Source organism: Oncorhynchus nerka, linkage group LG6 (assembly GCF_034236695.1).
Source record: "Oncorhynchus nerka isolate Pitt River linkage group LG6, Oner_Uvic_2.0, whole genome shotgun sequence".
Lineage (NCBI taxonomy): Eukaryota > Metazoa > Chordata > Actinopteri > Salmoniformes > Salmonidae > Oncorhynchus > Oncorhynchus nerka.
Window position 1 is genome coordinate 21960440 of NC_088401.1, and position 19034 is coordinate 21979473.

Below are 19034 nucleotides of genomic sequence, written 5' to 3' on the forward strand. Positions count from 1 at the left end.
GAAATGAAATATCACAGTTCAATACTGATCATGACATAAACATTACAGTAATTCAATAGGCTCAATAGTTGAAAGATGTTTAGGTAATTGGTTTAGTAATATCAATGAACAGATAAGTTACCAACTTTTTACAGTGATCTTGGCAATACTCCCAGAGCAGATCTTTTTAACTTGACTTTTCAGCTCAGAGTCTGATTTCTTTACATCCTCAAAGAAGATGTGTTGGTTGACAGTGATGCTGGATAACAGAGGGACATAGAAAGACTGGAAACTCTACAAAGACAAATCAGAAAAACAGAGAAAAGATGAGAAATGCAAACATTTCCCTTTCAGCAGTAACAACTGATGCTGTGGACAGAGAACCCTTGATGTCACCTAGAGGAATTGGATGTTTTCTTCTGTGTTTGAGAGCTGCTCCAGCTTGGCGTCTCTCCTCCTCAGCTCAGCCATCTTCTGGTCCAGTTGCTTCAACAGTCCTTCATCCCGACTCACTTCAGCCTTCCCCCGGGATCTGACCAGCTTCTTCACCTCAGAATACCTTCTCTCAAGGTGGCAGGTAACCTGGTGGTTAGACTGTTGGCCTAGTAACCGAAAGGTTGCAAGATTGAATCCCCGAGGTGACGAGGTCAAAATCTGTCGTTCTGCCCCTGAACAAGGCAGTTAACCTAAAACAAATGTTCCTGAATAAAGCCCTGATCATCTACATACAGTGGGGCAAAAAGGTATTTAGTCAGCCACCAATTGTGCAAGTTCTCCCACTTAAAAATGAGAGGCCTGTAATTTTCATCATAGGGGGGAAAAATCCAGAAAATCACATTGTAGGATTTTTAATGAATTTATTTGCAAATGATGGTGGAAAATAAGTATTTGGTCACCTACAAACAAGCAAGATTTATGGCTCTCACAGAACAGTAACTTTTTCTTTAAGAGGCTCCTCTGAACTCCACTCGTTACCTGTATTAATGGCACCTGTTTGAAAATGTTATCAGTATAAAAGACACCTGTCCACAACCTCAAACAGTCACACTCCAAACTCCACCATGGCCAAGACCAAAGAGCTGTCAAAGGACACCAGAAACAAAATTGTAGACCTGCACCAGGCTGGAAGACTGAATGGCACCTGTTTGAAAATGTTATCAGTATAAAAGTTAAGCAGCTTGGTTTGAAGAAATCAACTGTGGGAGCAATTATTAGGATATTGGAAGACATACAAGACCACTGATAATCTCCCTCGATCTGGGGCTCCACGCAAGATCTCACCCCGTGGGGTCAAAATGATCACAAGAATGGTGAGCAAAAATCCCAGAACCACACGGGAGGACCTAGTGAATGACCTGCAGAGAGCTGGGACCAAAGTAACAAAGCCTACCATCAGTAACACACTCCGCCGCCAGGGACTCAAATCCTGCAGTGCCAGACGTGTCCCCCTGCTTAAGCCAGTACATGTCCAGGCCCGTCTGAAGTTTGCTAGAGAGCATTTGGATGATCCAGAAGAAGATTGGGAGAATGTCATATGGTTAGATGAAAACAAAATATAACTTTTTGGTAAAAACTCAACTCGTCGTGTTTGGAGGACAAAGAATGCTGAGTTGCATCCAAAGAACACCATACCTACTGTGAAGCATGGGGGTGGAAACATCATGCTTTGGGGCTGTTTTTCTGCAAAGGGACCAGGACGACTGATCCGTGTAAAGGAAAGAATGAATGGGGCCATGTATCGTGAGATTTTGAGTGAAAACCTCCTTCCATCAGCAAGGGCATTGAAGATGAAACGTGGCTGGGTCTTTCAGCATGACAATGATCCCAAACACACCGCCCGGGCAACGAAGGAGTGGCTTCGTAAGAAGCATTTCAAGGTCCTGGAGTGGCCCAGCCAGTCTCCAGATCTCAACCCCATAGAAAATCTTTGGAGGGAGTTGAAAGTCTGTGTTGCCCAGCAACAGCCTGCTCTAGAGGAGATCTGCATGGAGGAATGGGCCAAAATACCAGCAACAGTGTGTGAAAACCTTGTGAAGACTTACAGAAAACATTTGACCTCATTGCCAACAAAGGGTATATAACAAAGTATTGAGATAAACTTTTGTTATTGACCAAATACTTATTTTCCACCATAATTTGCAAATACATTCATTAAAAATCCTACAATGTGATTTTCTGGATTTTTTGGTCTGTCATAGTTTAAATGTACCTATGATGAAAATTACAGGCCTCTCTCATCTTTTTAAGTGGGAGAACGTGCACAATTGGTTGCTGACTAAATACTTTTTTGCCCCACTGTACCTGACGATAACTGACAACTGCAAGCAGACTGGTGGCACCAGAGTGGTGGGGCAATTTTTACCTCCTGGGGCCTGGAGTTTTTCCTTATATGTTAACCTAACTAGGAAAAATTCTGGACCCTATAAGGTATGACAGTGATTAATCAGTTGTAAAAAGCTTTTATATGGGTTATGATGGGACCAGTTTTTCCTAATCAAGTCACATGTTTGTTTTTTTAACTCCAGAAAAAAAACTCCTGGCATTGGGGGGAAATGAACCCTTTCAAACTGCAGCTACCTTATATTTGTTCATATTAATTATATTCATTTAACTAGGCAAGTCAGTTAAGAACAAATTCTTATTTTCAATGACGGCCTAGGAACAATGGGTTAACTGCGTTGTTCAGGGGCAGAACAACAGATTTTACCTTGTCAGCTCGGGGATTTGATCTCACAACCTTTCAGTTACTAGTTCAACACTCTAACCACTAGACTAACTGCCAAACCATTTAGACTAGATTAGGGGGGGATTTCCTCTACCCAGACACATAGACAACAACTGCTAGACAATTTAACTCACAGGGCTGAGCTTGCTTTATGCATGTTTGCGTCATGCAGGCCTTTGCAACTGTAGGCCTTTTTTTTAAAAAAGGCTAGGCTGCCATCACTATTATGTTGATTGATTCATTCCAGGTGATAATTTTGGATAAAAAAATATATAGGCAGCCTAGATAGCCCAATTTGATCACATTCGCATTTTCTCCTGACACACAAATGGACTATAAATACATAACGCTACTAATTAGTCACCCAGATCAGATGGACAGGGTGCATAGGCTGTATGCAGCTGCTCTTATTAGTAGCCTACAGTTGATCCGATGGAAAAATAGTATTGTTTTCATCACATACAGCATGTCAGATTTCTAATGTTTAGGTGTAGCCTAGGCTGCTGCAACATTTATGGCATGAGCTTTTGCTTGTGTGAGTGATTATGTGTTATCATCTTTGCTAAATAAATACCAGGGAAAAGTGCAAAGCCTGCTTGAGCGCACACGAAAAAATGTGCTGCGTCAACCTTTTAATGGATGATACGATGGAGCTATCAAATCATTCAGAATTGTTTTCGACAACCCAGAAAAGGTTTTCAGCATGTAAAGAATATTAACGTGCAATTACAGGCGGCTTGATCATAGGCTCCCTGTTAACCAGCTATACATTTGATACCAGTTGATATTGAATGCCCTCACCTTTTCATCCTTCTTCATGAAACTGATCTCAGGCAGAGGTCGACACTCGCTTGCAACTTTTCCGTGTACCCCAGAGAATAAAGTTTTTTTTTACAAAAAAAAGTCCACAACATTATCAGCCATGTTGGCCATTCTACCATTCTGGCGGATGAAAAATGCTCACTCGCGTCGGATAGCTAGCTTGCTACTGAAGTTAGCAAGACACATTTAAATAAATTGCACTAACTGGACACAAAAAAAAAGATCTAAACCCAAGAAAAAAATGTATAATATACCTCCTCCATCTCCTATAATTTGAAAAAACTCATTTGGATTGAATAATGTCCCAAAAATACTAATCACTCTTCACTCGTAATCTCTATCCAACAATGTCACCAAGCTTCTCAACACATAGAACCCCCATAATGCTCTGTGGCACAATCCCAATACAACACACTATGTTAATTTTCTGATCCTACATCTATGACTGGATGGACAACATGTTAGTCTAGTTACTTTAAGACATGAAGGTCAGTCAATCCGGAACATTTTAAGAACTTTGAAAGTTTCTTCAAGTGCAGTCGCAAAAACCATCAAGCGCTATGATGAAACTGACTCTCATGAGGACCGCCACAGGAAAGGAAGACCCAGAGTTACCTCTGTTGCAGATGATAAGTTCATTAAAGTTACCAGCCTCAGAAATTGCAGCCCAAATAAATGCTTCAGAGTCCAAGTAGCAGGCATATCTCAACATCAACTGTTCAGAGGAGACTGCGTGAATCAGGCCTTTACGGTCGAATTGCTGCAAAGAAAGCACTACTAAAGGACACCAATAATAAGAAGAGACTTGCTTGGGCCAAGAAACCTGAGCAATGGACATTAGACTGGAGGAAATCTGTCCTTTGTCTGATGAATACAAATTTGAGATTTTTGGTTCCAACAGCCGTGTCTTTGTGAGATAGAGAGTAGGTGAATGGATGATCTCCGCATGTGTGGTTCCCACCATGAAGCATGGAGGAGGAGGTGTGATGGTGTGGGGGTGCTTTGCTGGTGACACTGTCTGTGATTTATTTAGAATTCATGGCACAATTAACCAGCATGGCTACCACAGCATTCTGCAGCGATACACCAACCCATCTGGTTTGCGCTTAGTGGGGCTATCATTTGTTTTTCAACAGGACAATGACCCAACACACCTTCAAGCTGTGTAAAGGCTATTTGACCAAGAAGGAGATTGATAGAGTGCTGCAATTGAGATGGTTTGGGATGAGTTGGACCACAGAGTGAAGGAAAAGCAGCCAACAAGTGCTCAGCATATATGGGGACTCCTTCAAGACTGTTGGAAAAGCATTCCAGGTGAAGCTGGTTGAGATCATACCAAGAGTGTGCAACGCTGACACCAAGTCCAAGGGTGGCTTCTTTGAAGAATATAAAATATATTTGGATTTGTTTAACACTTTTTGGGTAACTACATAGTTCTATATGTGCTATTTCCTAGTTTTGATGTCTTCACTATTATTCTACAATCTAGAAAATAGTACAAATCAAGAAAAACCCTTGAATGAGTAGGTGTGTCCAAACTTCTGACTGGTACTGTATGTGGTAGTGGAGTAGGGGCCTGAGGCACTCACTTAGTGTGTTGTGAAATCTGTTATGAATGTATTGTAATGTTTTTAAATTGTATTTTGCCGGACCCCGGGAAGAGTAGATGCATGGTGATCCATAAGAAATACAAATACAAATCATATATTTTGTGTTGTGGTGGTGTGACAGTGTTATATGATGCACTATTTTATATTTTATTTTATGTGTGATGTAAGTGTCTTAATGTGTTTGGACCTCAGGAAGAGTAGCTTCTGCCTTGGCAGGAACTAATGGGAATCCCTAATAAAATACAAATACAAATGGATATGTAGTCTTATAATCTCCACCCGGCACAGCCAGAAGAGTACTGACTACCCCTCAGAGCCTGGTTCTTCTCTAGGTTTCTTCCTAGGTTCCTGCCTTTCCATGGAGTTTTTCCTATCTGGCTCTCTGGGGTTTTACGGTCAGGTTTCTGTAAAGCACTTTGTGACCACATGTGATGGTAGAGTTTAAAAAACAAATACCCACTGGATTGATGCAAATAATCATGATATCATTCTGCCAGCTAACATAAGCTACTTTGTAGCTGACATTTACTGTAAATGAGAAGGTTTTTGGGGAAGCGTTCCCATCTACCAGAGACTTTTCATCAGTAACGTCGCTAATGGCTACACAAAGTGGTAGATGTGCACACCTCACATACACAGATGCCCCCTGTTTTCTTCCTCCGAATCTGGCTCTAGCTTTTGAAGTTTTTGAACAGTTGGGTCTATTAGCTAATATGACCTCTATGATCCCATTCCTGCAAACTAAAACTCTTCCAAACACGTCATAATATAGTCGCAAAATAGAATGTATGTACCTGTCAATTAAAATTGTAATTATTTTTCATTTTAGTCTGTTTTTCACCAAGGTGCATTTCTGAAGTGCTGGTTTGTTTCAATAATGTGTATTCTTCATTTAAGAGACCAAAAGACTAAGCCATGCAATTGAGATTTTGTAAATACAGAAGAATACCATATAAAGTTTTAACCCATAATTTAAAGCATTGTATTTGGTACAAATAATTCCCTAAGTTCTATACACCAGCTGAATCTGGTAATGATTGTTGTAGCTGTTGAGCAAGTTGAGGAGACTGAATTACTTGGTGTTAAAACATAGATGTTTTTTTTGACTCCACACTCCACAAAGCAAGTCCTGCAGGCTCTAGTTTGATCTCCTCTTGATTATCCTCTGGTCATATGGTCAAGTCCTGCAGGCTCTAGTTTGATCTCCTCTTGATTATCCTCTGGTCATATGGTCAAGTCCTGCAGGCTCTAGTTTGATCTCCTCTTGATTATCCTCTGGTCATATGGTCAAGTCCTGCAGGCTCTAGTTTGATCTCCTCTTGATTATCCTCTGGTCATATGGTCAAGTCCTGCAGGCTCTAGTTTGATCTCCTCTTGATTATCCTCTGGTCATATGGTCAAGTCCTGCAGGCTCTAGTTTGATCTCCTCTTGATTATCCTCTGGTCATATGGTCAAGTCCTGCAGGCTCTAGTTTGATCTCCTCTTGATTATCCTCTGGTCATATGGTCAAGTACTGCAGGCTCTAGTTTGATCTCCTCTTGATTATCCTCTGGTCATATGGTCAAGTCCTGCAGGCTCTAGTTTGATCTCCTCTTGATTATCCTCTGGTCATATTGTCATGTATTGTCATGTTATGTCTTGTTCCTGTTCTTTCTCTTCACTTCGTTTCCCCCTGCTGGTCGTATTAGGTTACCTTCTCTCCCTTTCCTTCCCCCAGCTGTTCCTCATCTCCTCTAACTACCTCGTTTACTCTCTCCCACCTGTTCCCTTTTTTCCCTCTGATTAGGTCTCTATTTCTCTCTCTGTTTCTGCTTCTGTCTTTGTCAGATTCTCGTTTGCTTCACCCTTGTCCCGTCCTGTCGTAATCTGCCTCTTCATCAGATGCTACGTGTGATCAGGTACCTCTGTCCTCTACAACCCGCGCCTACCCGGAGAGACCAGCAGTCTGTTGCCGCTAACCCTGCTATTCTCCTCTGCTGCTAGAAGGGGACTCTCCTGTAAAGATCAGAGGACTTTATGATTTATTTGTCGCCCTCTCTGCGGGTTGTCTATGTTGTCAACCGATACATCTGAAGAGGATTTATGTCTTCCCTGTGTTTGGACATTAAAAGACTCTGTTTCTGTTAAACCGCTTTTGGGTCCTCACTCACCTGCATAACACATATGGTCAAGTGCTGCAAAGAAGGAACTAGTTAAGCTGCAGCTGGCACAGAACAGAGCGGCACGATTTGCTCTTCATTGTGATCAGAGAGCCAATATCAGTACTATACTATGCATGCCAGTCTCTGCTGGCTAAGAATTTAAGAAAGACAGACAGCATCACTTCTTCTTTTTATAAGAAACATTAATGTGTTGAAAATTCCAAATTGTTTGCATAGTCAACTTACCCCACAGTTCTGTCACACACACCTCCTCACACAACTCCCCACAAGATCTTTTCACAGTCCCCAGGTCCAGAACAAATTCAAGGAAACGTATAGTATTATTTTGGGGCGGCAGGTAGTCTAGTGGTTTGAGAGGTTGAAAGGTTGCTACATCGAATCCCTGAGCTGACAAGGTACAAATCTGTCGTTCTGCCCCTGAGCAAGGCCCCTGTTCCCCTGTGGTCGTCATTGAAAATAAGAATTTGTTCTTAACTGACTTGCCAAGTTAAATAAAACTATACAGAGACATAAATGCCTGGAACTCCATTCCATTTCATACAGTGCAAGTCAACAGCAAACCTGGTTTAAAAGAATGTATAAAGCAAAACCCCCATGTGTATGTACTGACGTTGACTTATTCCATATTTTTTTGTGTTACCTGAATTCAAAATTGATTAAACATTTTTAAAAATCTCACCTATCTACACACAACACCCCATGATGACAAAGTGAATACGTTTTTAGACATTTTTGCACATTTATTGAAAATGAAATACATAAATATCTCCTTTACATAAGTATTCACACCCCTTTGCTACAACACTCCAAATTGAGCTCGGTGCATTCAATTCCCTTTGATCATCCTTGGGATGTGTCACGAGTCCGACCGAGGGTGTTTCCCCTTCCCGGGCGGGTGGCGCTCGGCGGTCGTCGTCACCGGCCTATTAGCTGCCACTAATTGTTTTTCCTCCCCCTCCTTGTATGTTTAGTGGTAGCACCTGTTCATGTTTAATTAGTTTGTCTTTATTAGACAGCCGGCCCGCCTGGTTGTTGTGCGGGATTATTTCAATGTAACCTTCGGCTCTGTTATAGAGGTACGTGTTAGTGCCGAGTCGTGATTTTTTCTATTGTACTTTTTGAATCCCTGTGGTTGGGAACGTAACTTTTTGTGAGCACCCTGTGGTGCGTTGGTGCTATTAAAAGACGCACAGCATTGAACTCTGTCTCCTGCATTTGACTCCACACCCAAGACACCCGGAGCATTACAGGATGTCAGTACAACTTGATTGGAGTCCATCTGTGGCTATTTCAATTGTTTGGACATGATTTAGAAAGAAACACACCTGTCTATATAAGGTCCCAGTATGTTTCTGGGACAGTGCATGTCACAGCAGAAACTATAACATGAAGTCCAAGGGCCTGTCTGTAGATCTCCGATATAGAATTGTGATGAGGCATATATCAGGGTACTAAACAATTTCTAGAATGTTGAAAGTTTCCAAGTGCACAGTGGTCTCCATCATTGGGAAATGGAAAAAAATTAGAGCTAGTTGTCCAACCAAACTGAGCCACTGGGCAAGAAGGTCCTTGGTCAGGGAAGTTACCAAGAACACAATGACCACTGTGAAGGAACTACATAGTTCCTCGGCTGAGATGGGAGAACGTGCCAGAAGGACAACTGTTTCTACATCACTTCACCAATCTGGGCTTTATGGTAGGGTGGCCAGATGGAAGCCACTCCTGAGAAAAAGGCACATAACAGCACGCCTGGAGTTTGTAAGAAGACACGTGAAAGACTCTGAGATCATTTTATTTAAAAAAATATAAAATTCACCTTTATTTAACCAGGTAGGCTAGTTGAGAACAGGTTCTCATTTGCAACTGCGACCTGGCCAAGATAAAGCATAGCAGAGTGAACAGACAACACAGAGTTACACATGGAGTAAACAATTAACAAGTCAATAACACAGTAGAGAAAAAAAGGGGAGTCTATATACAATGTGTGCAAAAGGCATGAGGAGGTAGGCGAATAATTACAATATTGCAGATTAACACTGGAGTGATAAATGATCAGATGATCATGTACAGGTAGAGATATTTGTGTGCAAAAGAGCAGAAAGGTAAATAAATGAAAACTGTGGGGATGAGGTAGGTGAGAATGGGTGGGCTATTTACCAATAGATTATGTACAGCTGCAGCGATCGGTTAGCTGCTCAGATAGCTGATGTTTGAAGTTGGTGAGGGAGATAAAAGTCTCCAACTTCAGCGATTTTTGCAAATCGTTCCAGTCACAGGCAGCAGAGTACTGGAACGAAAGGCGGCCGAATGAGGTGTTGGCTTTGGGGATGCTCAATGAGATACACCTGCTGGAGCGCGTGCTACGGATGGGTGTTGCCATCGTGACCAGTGAGCTGAGATAAGGCGGAGCTTTGCCTAGCATGGCCTTGTAGATGACCTGGAGCCAGTGGGTCTGGCGACGAATATGTAGCGAGGGCCAGCCGACTAGAGCATACAAGTCGCAGTGGTGGGTAGTATAAGGTGCTTTAGTGACAAAACGGATGGCACTGTGATAAACTGCATCCAGTTTGCTGAGAAGAGTGTTGGAAGCCATTTTGTAGATGACATCGCCGAAGTCGAGGATCGGTAGGATAGTCAGTTTTACTAGGGTAATCTTGGCAGCGTGAGTGAAGGAGGCTTTGTTGCGGAATAGAAAGCCGACTCTTGATTTGATTTTCGATTGGAGATGTTTGATATGGGTCTGGAAGGAGAGTTTGCAGTCTAGCCAGACACCTAGGTACTTATAGGTGTCCACATATTCAAGGTCGGAACCATCCAGTGTGGTGATGCTAGTCGGGCAAGCGGGTGCAGGCAGCGATCGGTTGAAAAGCATGCATTTGGTTTTACTAGCGTTTAAGAGCAGTTGGAGGCCACGGAAGGAGTGTTGTATGGCATTGAAGCTCGATTGGAGGTTAGATAGCACAGTGTCCAATGACAGGCCGAAAGTGTATAGAAAGGTGTCGTCTGCGTAGAGGTGGATCAGGGAATCGCCCGCAGCAAGAGCAACATCATTGATATACACATAGAAAAGAGTCGGCCCGAGAATTGAACCCTGTGGCACCCCCATAGAGACTGCCAGAGGACCGGACAACATGCCCTCCGATTTGACACACTGAACTCTGTCTGCAAAGTAATTGGTGAACCAGGCAAGGCAGTCATCCGAGAAGCCGAGGCTACTGAGTCTGCCGATAAGAATATGGTGATTGACAGAGTCGAAAGCCTTGGCAAGGTCGATGAAGACGGCTGCACAGTACTGTCTTTTATCGATGGCGGTTATGATGTCGTTTAGTACCTTGAGTGTGGCTGAGGTGCACCCGTGACCGGCTCGGAAACCAGATTGCATAGCGGAGAAGGTACGGTGGGATTCGAGATGGTCAGTGACCTGTTTGTTGACTTGGCTTTCTAAGACCTTAGATAGGCAGGGCAGAATGGATATAGGTCTGTAACAGTTTGGGTCCAGGGTGTCTCCCCCTTTGAAGAGGGGGATGACTGCGGCAGCTTTCCAATCCTTGGGGATCTCAGACGATATGAAAGAGAGGTTAAAGAGGCTGGTAATAGGGGTTGCGACAATGGTGGCGGATAGTTTCAGAAATAGAGGGTCCAGATTGTCAAGCCCAGCTGATTTATACGGGTCCAGGTTTTGCAGCTCTTTCAGAACATCTGCTATCTGGATTTGGGTAAAGGAGAACCTGGAGAGGCTTGGGCGAGGAGCTGCGGGGGGGCCGGAGCTGTTGGCCGAGGTAGGAGTAGCCAGGCGGAAGGCATGGCCAGCCGTTGAGAAATGCTTGTTGAAGTTTTCGATAATCATGGATTTGTCGGTGGTGACCGTGTTCCCTAGCCTCAGTGCAGTGGGCAGCTGGGAGGAGGTGCTCTTGTTCTCCATGGACTTCACAGTGTCCCAGAACTTTTTGGAGTTGGAGCTACAGGATGCAAACTTCTGCCTGAAGAAGCTGGCCTTAGCTTTCCTGACTGACTGCGTGTATTGGTTCCTGACTTCCCTGAACAGTTGCATATCCCGGGGACTGTTCGATGCTATTGCAGTCAGCCACAGGATGTTTTTGTGCTGGTCGAGGGCAGTCAGGTCTGGAGTGAACCAAGGGCTGTATCTATTCTTAGTTCTGCATTTTTTGAACGGAGCATGCTTATCTAATATGGTGAGGAAGTTATTCTTAAAGAATGACCAGGCATCCTCAACTGACGGGATGAGGTCAATGTCCTTCCTGGATACCCGGGCCAGGTCGATTAGAAAGGCCTGCTCACAGAAGTGTTTTAGGGAGCGTTTGACAGTGATGAGGGGTGGTCGTTTGACTGCGGCACCGTAGCGGATACAGGCAATGAGGCAGTGGTCGCTGAGATCCTGGTTGAAGACAGCGGAGGTGTATTTGGAGGGCCAGTTGGTCAGGATGACGTCTATGAGGGTGCCCTTGCTTACAGAGTTAGGGTTGTACCTAGGGTTGTACATAAGGCAAAAGATTCTGTGGTCTGATGAAAAAAACATTTTACTCTTTGACCTGAATGCAAAGCGCTATGACTGAAGGAAAGAAGGCACAGCTCATTACCCATCTAACACCATCCGTACCCTGAAGCATGGTGGTGGCAGCATTATGCTATGGGGATGCTTTTCAGCGGCAGGGACTGGGAGACTGGTAAGGATAGAGGGAACAATAAATGGAGCCAAGTACAGGCAAATCCTTGATGAAAACCTGCTCCATAGTGCAAACGACCTTAGACTAGGCAGAAGATCTACATTCCAGCAGGACAATGACCCCAAGCATACAGCCAAAGCAATACTGGAATGACTTTAAAACAAGCCAAAGCCCAGACTTGAATTCCTTTGAACATCTCTGGGAAGACTTGGAGATTGCTGTTCATCGCTACTCCCCATCTAATTTAACAGAGCTTGAGAAAATCTGCAAGGTTGAATGGGAGAAAATCCACAAATCCAGATGCAAAGCTGATCAAATCAAATCAAATTGTATTAGTCACATGCGCCGAATACAACAGGTGTAGGTAGACCTTACAGTGAAATGCTTACTCACGAGTGCTTACCAACAATACAGTTCAAAAATATATGGATAAGAATAAGAAATAAAAGTAACAAGTAATTAAAGAGCAGCAGTAAAATAACAATAGCGAGACTATAAATAGGGGGGTACCAGTACAGAGTAGGTAGACTAGAGTTATTAATCCAGCGCTTATCATTTTTTTCATGTGATCATAGTTTGTTAAACCACTTATCTTTTTTTAAATCAGGCAGAATGGTAACTACTGTATCTTACTGTCCTCAATTAATGGCAGCACTATACTCTGCTTGGTGTATGCATGTCCTTAATTGATAAGCCTATGTGCATTTATCTCATTACCTTTAAAATGATGAGAGATGCGATTGGGATTAGGTGTAAATCCTAGCTCTGTACTACTCCAAAACACCAGTGCTCTGCCTACTTTACTGTAGTCTCGTATACTATGCATAGTTTGCCACCTGGTGGACTAAACGATCAACACAAATCTGACCTGAACAATACAGCACAGATGTATGGCTGCTTGTTTAAATACATATTGTGAAAATATCAGTTTTACTGAAATATTAAGCACTAATTTATGGTAAAGTATGTTTTTACAAAATGTGAAAAACAGAATAATAATTTTAATTCCATTACTATTTCAACTTACTCTCAAAGACGGGGTTTTATTCATGCCTAACACTGATCATATGTTTGAATTGTATCAAACACATTAGTCGGTGCAAATGAGAAACTACAAAGAGAGTATTTATGATTACAAAGTAACAATCTTGTAATTTTATAGCAATGTAACATAACATAGGGACCGTTCTAGTATAGGAGTATACAGGATGTCAACAATAGGTAGTGTCTTCCATCTATAAGAATCCCATCTGTCTATGATCATTTGATGCTTGTAACGGTCCCAGAGAAGTTGATCCAAATATCAAAGTAACTGGTATTAATGCTCAGAAAATAAGATTATTGAATGTAGCAATACTGTTTGTGATATTAATAGTAATGTAGTAATACTGTTTGTGCTAGTAATAGTAATGTAGTAATACTGTTTGTGATAGTAATAGTAATGCAGCAATACTGTTTGTGATAGTAATAGTAATGTAGTATACTGTTTGTGATAATAATAGTAATGTAGTATACTGTTTGTGATAATAATAGTAATGTAGTATACTGTTTGTGATAGTAATAGTAATGTAGTATACTGTTTGTGATAGTAATAGTAATGTAGTATACTGTTTGTGATAGTAATAGTTATGTAGTATACTGTTTTTGACAGTAATAGTAATGTAGTATACTGTTTGTGATAGTAATAGTAATGTAGTATACTGTTTGTGATAATAATAGTAATGTAGTATACTGTTTTTGACAGTAATAGTAATGTAGTATACTGTTTGTGATAGTAATAGTAATGTAGTAATACTGTTTGTGATAGTAATAGTAATGTAGTATACTGTTTTGATAGTAATAGTAATGTAGTAATACTGTTTGTGATAGCAATAGTAATGTAGCAATACTGTTTGTGATATGAATAGTAATGTAGTAATACTGTTTGTGATATTAATAGTAATGTTGTATACTGTTTGTGATAGTAATAGTTATGTAGTATACTGTTTTTGACAGTAATAGTAATGTAGTATACTGTTTGTGATAGTAATAGTAATGTAGTATACTGTTTGTGATAGTAATAGTAATGTAGTATACTGTTTGTGACAGTAATAGTAATGTAGTATACTGTTTGTGATAGTAATAGTAATGTAGTATACTGTTTGTGATAGTAATAGTAATGTAGTATACTGTTTGTGACAGTAATAGTAATGTAGTATACTGTTTGTGATAGTAATAGTAATGTAGTATACTGTTTGTGACAGTAATAGTAATGTAGTATACTGTTTGTGATAGTAATAGTAATGTAGTATACTGTTTGTGATATAAAGACTAGGTGGTGTGTGGGTAAAATCACTAAGGAAAATAAGCCAAGCCAGTAAAACAGACATATTGTGAACAACCTGTTGTGATGATAGTGTTGTTTGCTCTATAACCCATTTGTTCATATGCCACCATGAAATACAATAAGGCAGTGACAACAAAAAGACAATAGTCACACAGTGGTGGAATAAATTCAACTACACGTACGTTTGTTTCATTACAAAACCGAAGAGCAACATCAAATCAAATCAAATGTATTTATATAGCCCTTCTTACATCAGCTGATATATCAAAGTGCTGTACAGAAACCCAGCCTTAAACCCCAAACAGCAAGCAATGCAGGTGTAGAAGCACAGTGGCTAGGAAAAACTCCCTAGAAAGGCCAAAACCTAGGATGAAACCTAGAGAGGAACCAGGCAATGAGGTGTGGCCAGTCCTCTTCTGGCTGTGCCGGTGAAGCCCACAAAGCTGTAACAAACAGTTATATCACCTGCAGTATGGTCAAGCAAGTTAATGTTTTCAACAGTTTACTAAACAACTACTGATTTAGAATCACGGAGTTACCACAAGTCAGCACAAACACAACAGGAGCACCGCCTCTGCTATTCCAGCACCATTTCAATAAAAAAATGTAAACATCATCAAATCAATAAGGCTATTTATGCTTAGTTTAATACACTGACAACAAACTTAATGATATCAAAAACAATTTAGTCCAATCAATGTTGCTAAATATCATGTGGCTGTCCATGGTATGGATTTGTGTGTGTGTGTGTGTGTGTGTGTGTGTGTGTGTGTGTGTGTGTGTGTGTGTGTCTGCGTGTTCACCCTGCTTGTAGACTAGTTGAATGCCAATACCATCCTTCTATCTTTCATGTTGGCGGGCGTTTTACTGCATCAGGACAACCCAGAGTTCAGCACATTTCAATGCTGATTGGCTAATTATTTTATAATATTTTAATCAAGGAAGGCCAAATGCTTGCTGGCATCGATCAATCAAATGCTACGGCGGCAACATGTTATACTATTTTGGGCTACACATACTGAGACAGAGGGGCACTGTTTCCCTCGCTCAAATGATTTCTTCGGTGAGATTCAGCCCCTTGCGAATTGATGGAAAATTATAAACACACTGAGAGAGATGAATGAGACATTTTTTTAATATATGGGGAAGCCTGGCTACCCTTGCCGTCCGTGAATACACGCCACGGTATAAAGACAAGGTATTTATATTACATACCGTACCTGCATCTGTTCCTCTCTGGTAGAGGGCTCATGCTGACTGTGGAAGTGGGAGTTTTATACAAAACCCATTTTAGAAAAATGCACTAAGGCAATAGAATCACGATAATTTATGTGCACATTTATTTAAACTTGGTAATACTTCTTAATCTTATAATATGGATCTTTCCGCTCACTATTCTGACCCTTTTGCTTGTCTTTATTCTAAATGTATCACTGTAACTAACTGTAACTCATCACTGAGTCGGTGTCAGTATCTTGAGAGACGTAGTGACATAGAACCCAGGATAAAGGGGTTCAGTGAAATTGGTCTGGACTCTGTGGAGGAGGGTCATTGTGTCAAAGACACTGTAGAAGGACAGAGTTCCTGCCTTGTGATCCAAGTACATTCCTACTACTCTGGTGGAGCGGGGGACTGGTATGTCAGTCTGTTTATCATTGTGATAGAAGTAGCAGCTAGAGGCACCACACTCCAAACACCAGGACTTATTACTGCTTCTTAACCACTCATTATGTCCTCTCCTGCTGATCCCTTTATATGAGACAGCTATACAAACCTCCACCCCGGTCCATTCTACCTCCCAGTAGCAGGCTCCAGACAGACCCTCTCTACACAACACCTGGGGGCATGTGGTAAATCTGTCTGGATGGTCAGGATAAAGCTGGTCGTTATCACTCCATGTCACCTTTCTGTTCCCCTCAGACAGACGCAGCTCTTTATGTGCTGTGTTGGGATCCAATGTGAGCTGACAGGAATCTGAAGAGAAGACAAAACAACAGGTGAAATGTATGTGTGCATGTGTGTGTGTGTTTTTGTACACGTGTATGTACAGTATGTTCTCTCCTCACATTCCAAGAACTCCTCTCTGGTCTTGGGTTCAGGCCTCGTCTTCTGACAGGTGGTGTCATTCCCATGTGATGCTAATCCACCAACTGACAGTCCAGACTGAGTTGTGCCAAATGACGGAAGACAACGGGGCTCAGAAGGTCGAACAAGGTGGACTTTTTTTACTATGAAAACAACAGGAAATCAAGTATCACTTGTGTACACTGATCATGACATAAACATTACAGCAAGTCAATAGGATAAGTAACTGAAAAAGGTTCTCCATTGAGAACAAACATTCAACCATAAAGTTCACCAAATGTACTGAACTTACAAAATGGCAGATAGGGTCTCGATTAATTCCGTAGCGTGGAATATCTGCGTTCTAGCGTGAATGGCATTTAAAGGCAATGGTAGCGAGTTCGTGGAGACTGCATTCACAGTAAACGCTGCATGTGTCGGCTCAATCGGAAATTACCTTTAAATGTCAAGCTCGCTACAACGCAGATGATCTGCTCTATGGATTTAATCAAGCCCTAACTTGCATCGCATATACTGACCTAATACTGTATGTTACCTACTTTTTACAGAGATCTTCGCAATTTCCCCAGAGCAGATCTTTTCAACTTGACTTTTCAGCCCAGAGACTGATTTCCTTATATGCTCAAAGGAGACGTGTTGATTGAAAGTGATGCTGGGTAAGGCCTTAGATCCAAGAGGGACATAGAGAGACTGGAAACTCTACAGATGCACAAAACAAAAAAGATTAGAAAACAGGAAAAAGATTATTGCTGTGAAAGTTTAAAAAAATAATTTTCAGCAGTAAACACCTGATGCTGGGGACAGAGAGTCACTGATATCACCTGGAGGAATTGAATGTTGTCTTCTGTGTTTGAAAGCTTCTCCAACTCGCCCTCTCTCCTCCTCAGCTCAGCCATCTCCTGGTCCAGTTGCTTCAGCAGTCCTTCAGCTCGACTCACTTCAGCCTTCTCCTGGGCTCTGATCAGCTCTTTGACCTCAGAGCGCCTTCTCTCAATGGACTGGATCAGTTCAGTAAAGATCCTCTCACTGTTCTTCACCACTGTCTCTGCAGAGCACTGTTAGGACAAGCCGAAAGAGAGGAGGGGTTGCATTTTAACCAGCCCATTCATTCAGCTCTCATCAGAACCCCAGCAACATGTTCCCTACAGAGGGGCTCAATAGGATTGGAGCATATGGGCACTGGGCTGCTCACAGGCTCCAGTTTTTCTGCAGTTTAGTTTAGAAGGAATAAGTCACCTTAGAGGGCTAACTGCTAAGTAAATACATGTAAATGGTTAACAACACTCACCTTGAGTGAATACACAGCCTGTCTCACCTCTTGCATCTCATTCTCTTTATCCTGGATTCTCTGTTTGGATTTCTGTTGTTTTCCCCCCACCTGGCTCTGCAGGGAAACACATGTAATTCCATGGTTCATTTGTACAAGTGATTCTGTCTTAATGAGAACAGATCAAACATTATGATAGGTCAAAGTCTATGCAATATGGAAAAGGCATGCGGGTGTCTGTGTGAGTCTGTATGAGTGTGACCGATCGTGTTCGATCACAGATCTCCTGCGTGCCAGAAAATATCATTAGCCTGCTAAGCCAAAGCCTAGGCATTAGCTGAAAGAGCCAATGCAACTATTCAGGTCTCAGTAAAGGTAACATCACATGAGTGTGTATATTAGCACAGCTAGATTATTGGGTGTTGGCTGACTTCCTTTTCAAAGCTATGTTGTACAGTAGTGACTAATGTTCAGCAATGAATGGTATTTTCACAGTGATACTCTGAATGAGCGGAATTATAGATTGTCAATACCTGTCTCTCAATCCTTTCTGATTCAGCTGAGACTGTATCATGGCCTTTATGTTTATCCATTGTACACAGATAACAGATAAACTGCTGATCAGTATGGCAGTAAATCTCCACCAGTTTGTCATGATGAGAGCAGATCTTCTCCTCTAGTTGTGTGGAGGATTTGACCAGCTTGTGCTTCTTAAAGGTAGGAGATTCATAGTGAGGCTGGAGGTGAGTCTCACAGTAAGAGGCCAGACACACCAGACAGGACTTGACCGCTTTGAGTTTTCTACCAGTGCAGACATCACACGCAACATCTCCAGGTCCAGCATAATGGTGAGCAGGGGTACCAGCTTGGAGTCCTGTCTTCTTCAGATTCCCCACCAATTCTGCTAGCATGGTGCTTTTCTTCAGAACAGGCCTTGGGATGAAGGTCTGTCTGCACTGGGGGCAGCTGATCAGAAAACCCATCACATAATCCTGATCCCAGCAGTCCTTAATACAGCCCATACAGTAGCTGTGTCCACAGGGAATAGTCACCGGATCCTTCAGTAGATCCAGACATATTGAACAACTGATTGAGTCCATGGCTGCTGCCAATGTGGTGCAAACACTAGCCGAATGATACTACTTCCGTTGCTCTAGAATTGTTTGTGTTTTTGAGTGGGAACATTCCTGGTTGTACACAGTGTTGTGTTGGACAGACACCAGGAAGAGGGTTGTGATTGGACAGAGGTGGTTAAGGAAGTTCTATTTATAGTACGTGTGTCATGCAACACTCCATTCTCCCAAACTGACAATTCACTCGATACAGACCACTACACCTCCAAGTACATAGCTATAACCAGATTTATTGAGGA

General features: G+C 41.9%; 1 protein-coding gene across 1 annotated transcript; it reads right to left on the reverse strand.

Moving 5' to 3' along the window:
* Positions 1 to 15080: 15080 nt before the first annotated feature.
* Positions 15081 to 18786, reverse strand: LOC115130176 (E3 ubiquitin/ISG15 ligase TRIM25-like). The gene is made up of 6 exons (XM_065019382.1): positions 18196 to 18786; positions 17684 to 17779; positions 17217 to 17450; positions 16935 to 17094; positions 16377 to 16538; positions 15081 to 16284 (listed from the first exon to the last, which is right to left on the reverse strand). The coding sequence occupies exons 1-6, from the start codon at positions 18760 to 18762 to the stop codon at positions 15764 to 15766; spliced, it is 1740 nt and encodes a 579-aa protein (XP_064875454.1). The 5' UTR covers positions 18763 to 18786; the 3' UTR covers positions 15081 to 15763.
* Between the last annotated feature and the right edge of the window lie 248 nt (positions 18787 to 19034).

What these genes read in the sequence shown, in the direction of transcription:
- LOC115130176 (XM_065019382.1), bottom strand. Translation starts at nt 18,762, where the DNA reads ATGGACTCAATCAGTTGTTCAATATGTCTGGATCTACTGAAGGATCCG. An exon ending in TGCGAAGATCTCTGTAAAAA is followed by an intron (nt 16,539 to 16,934) that starts GTAGGTAACATA and finishes TTGTTTTCATAG; the next exon opens with TAAAAAAAGTCCACCTTGTT. An exon ending in CAGAGAGGAGTTCTTGGAAT is followed by an intron (nt 16,285 to 16,376) that starts GTGAGGAGAGAA and finishes TCTTCTCTTCAG; the next exon opens with ATTCCTGTCAGCTCACATTG.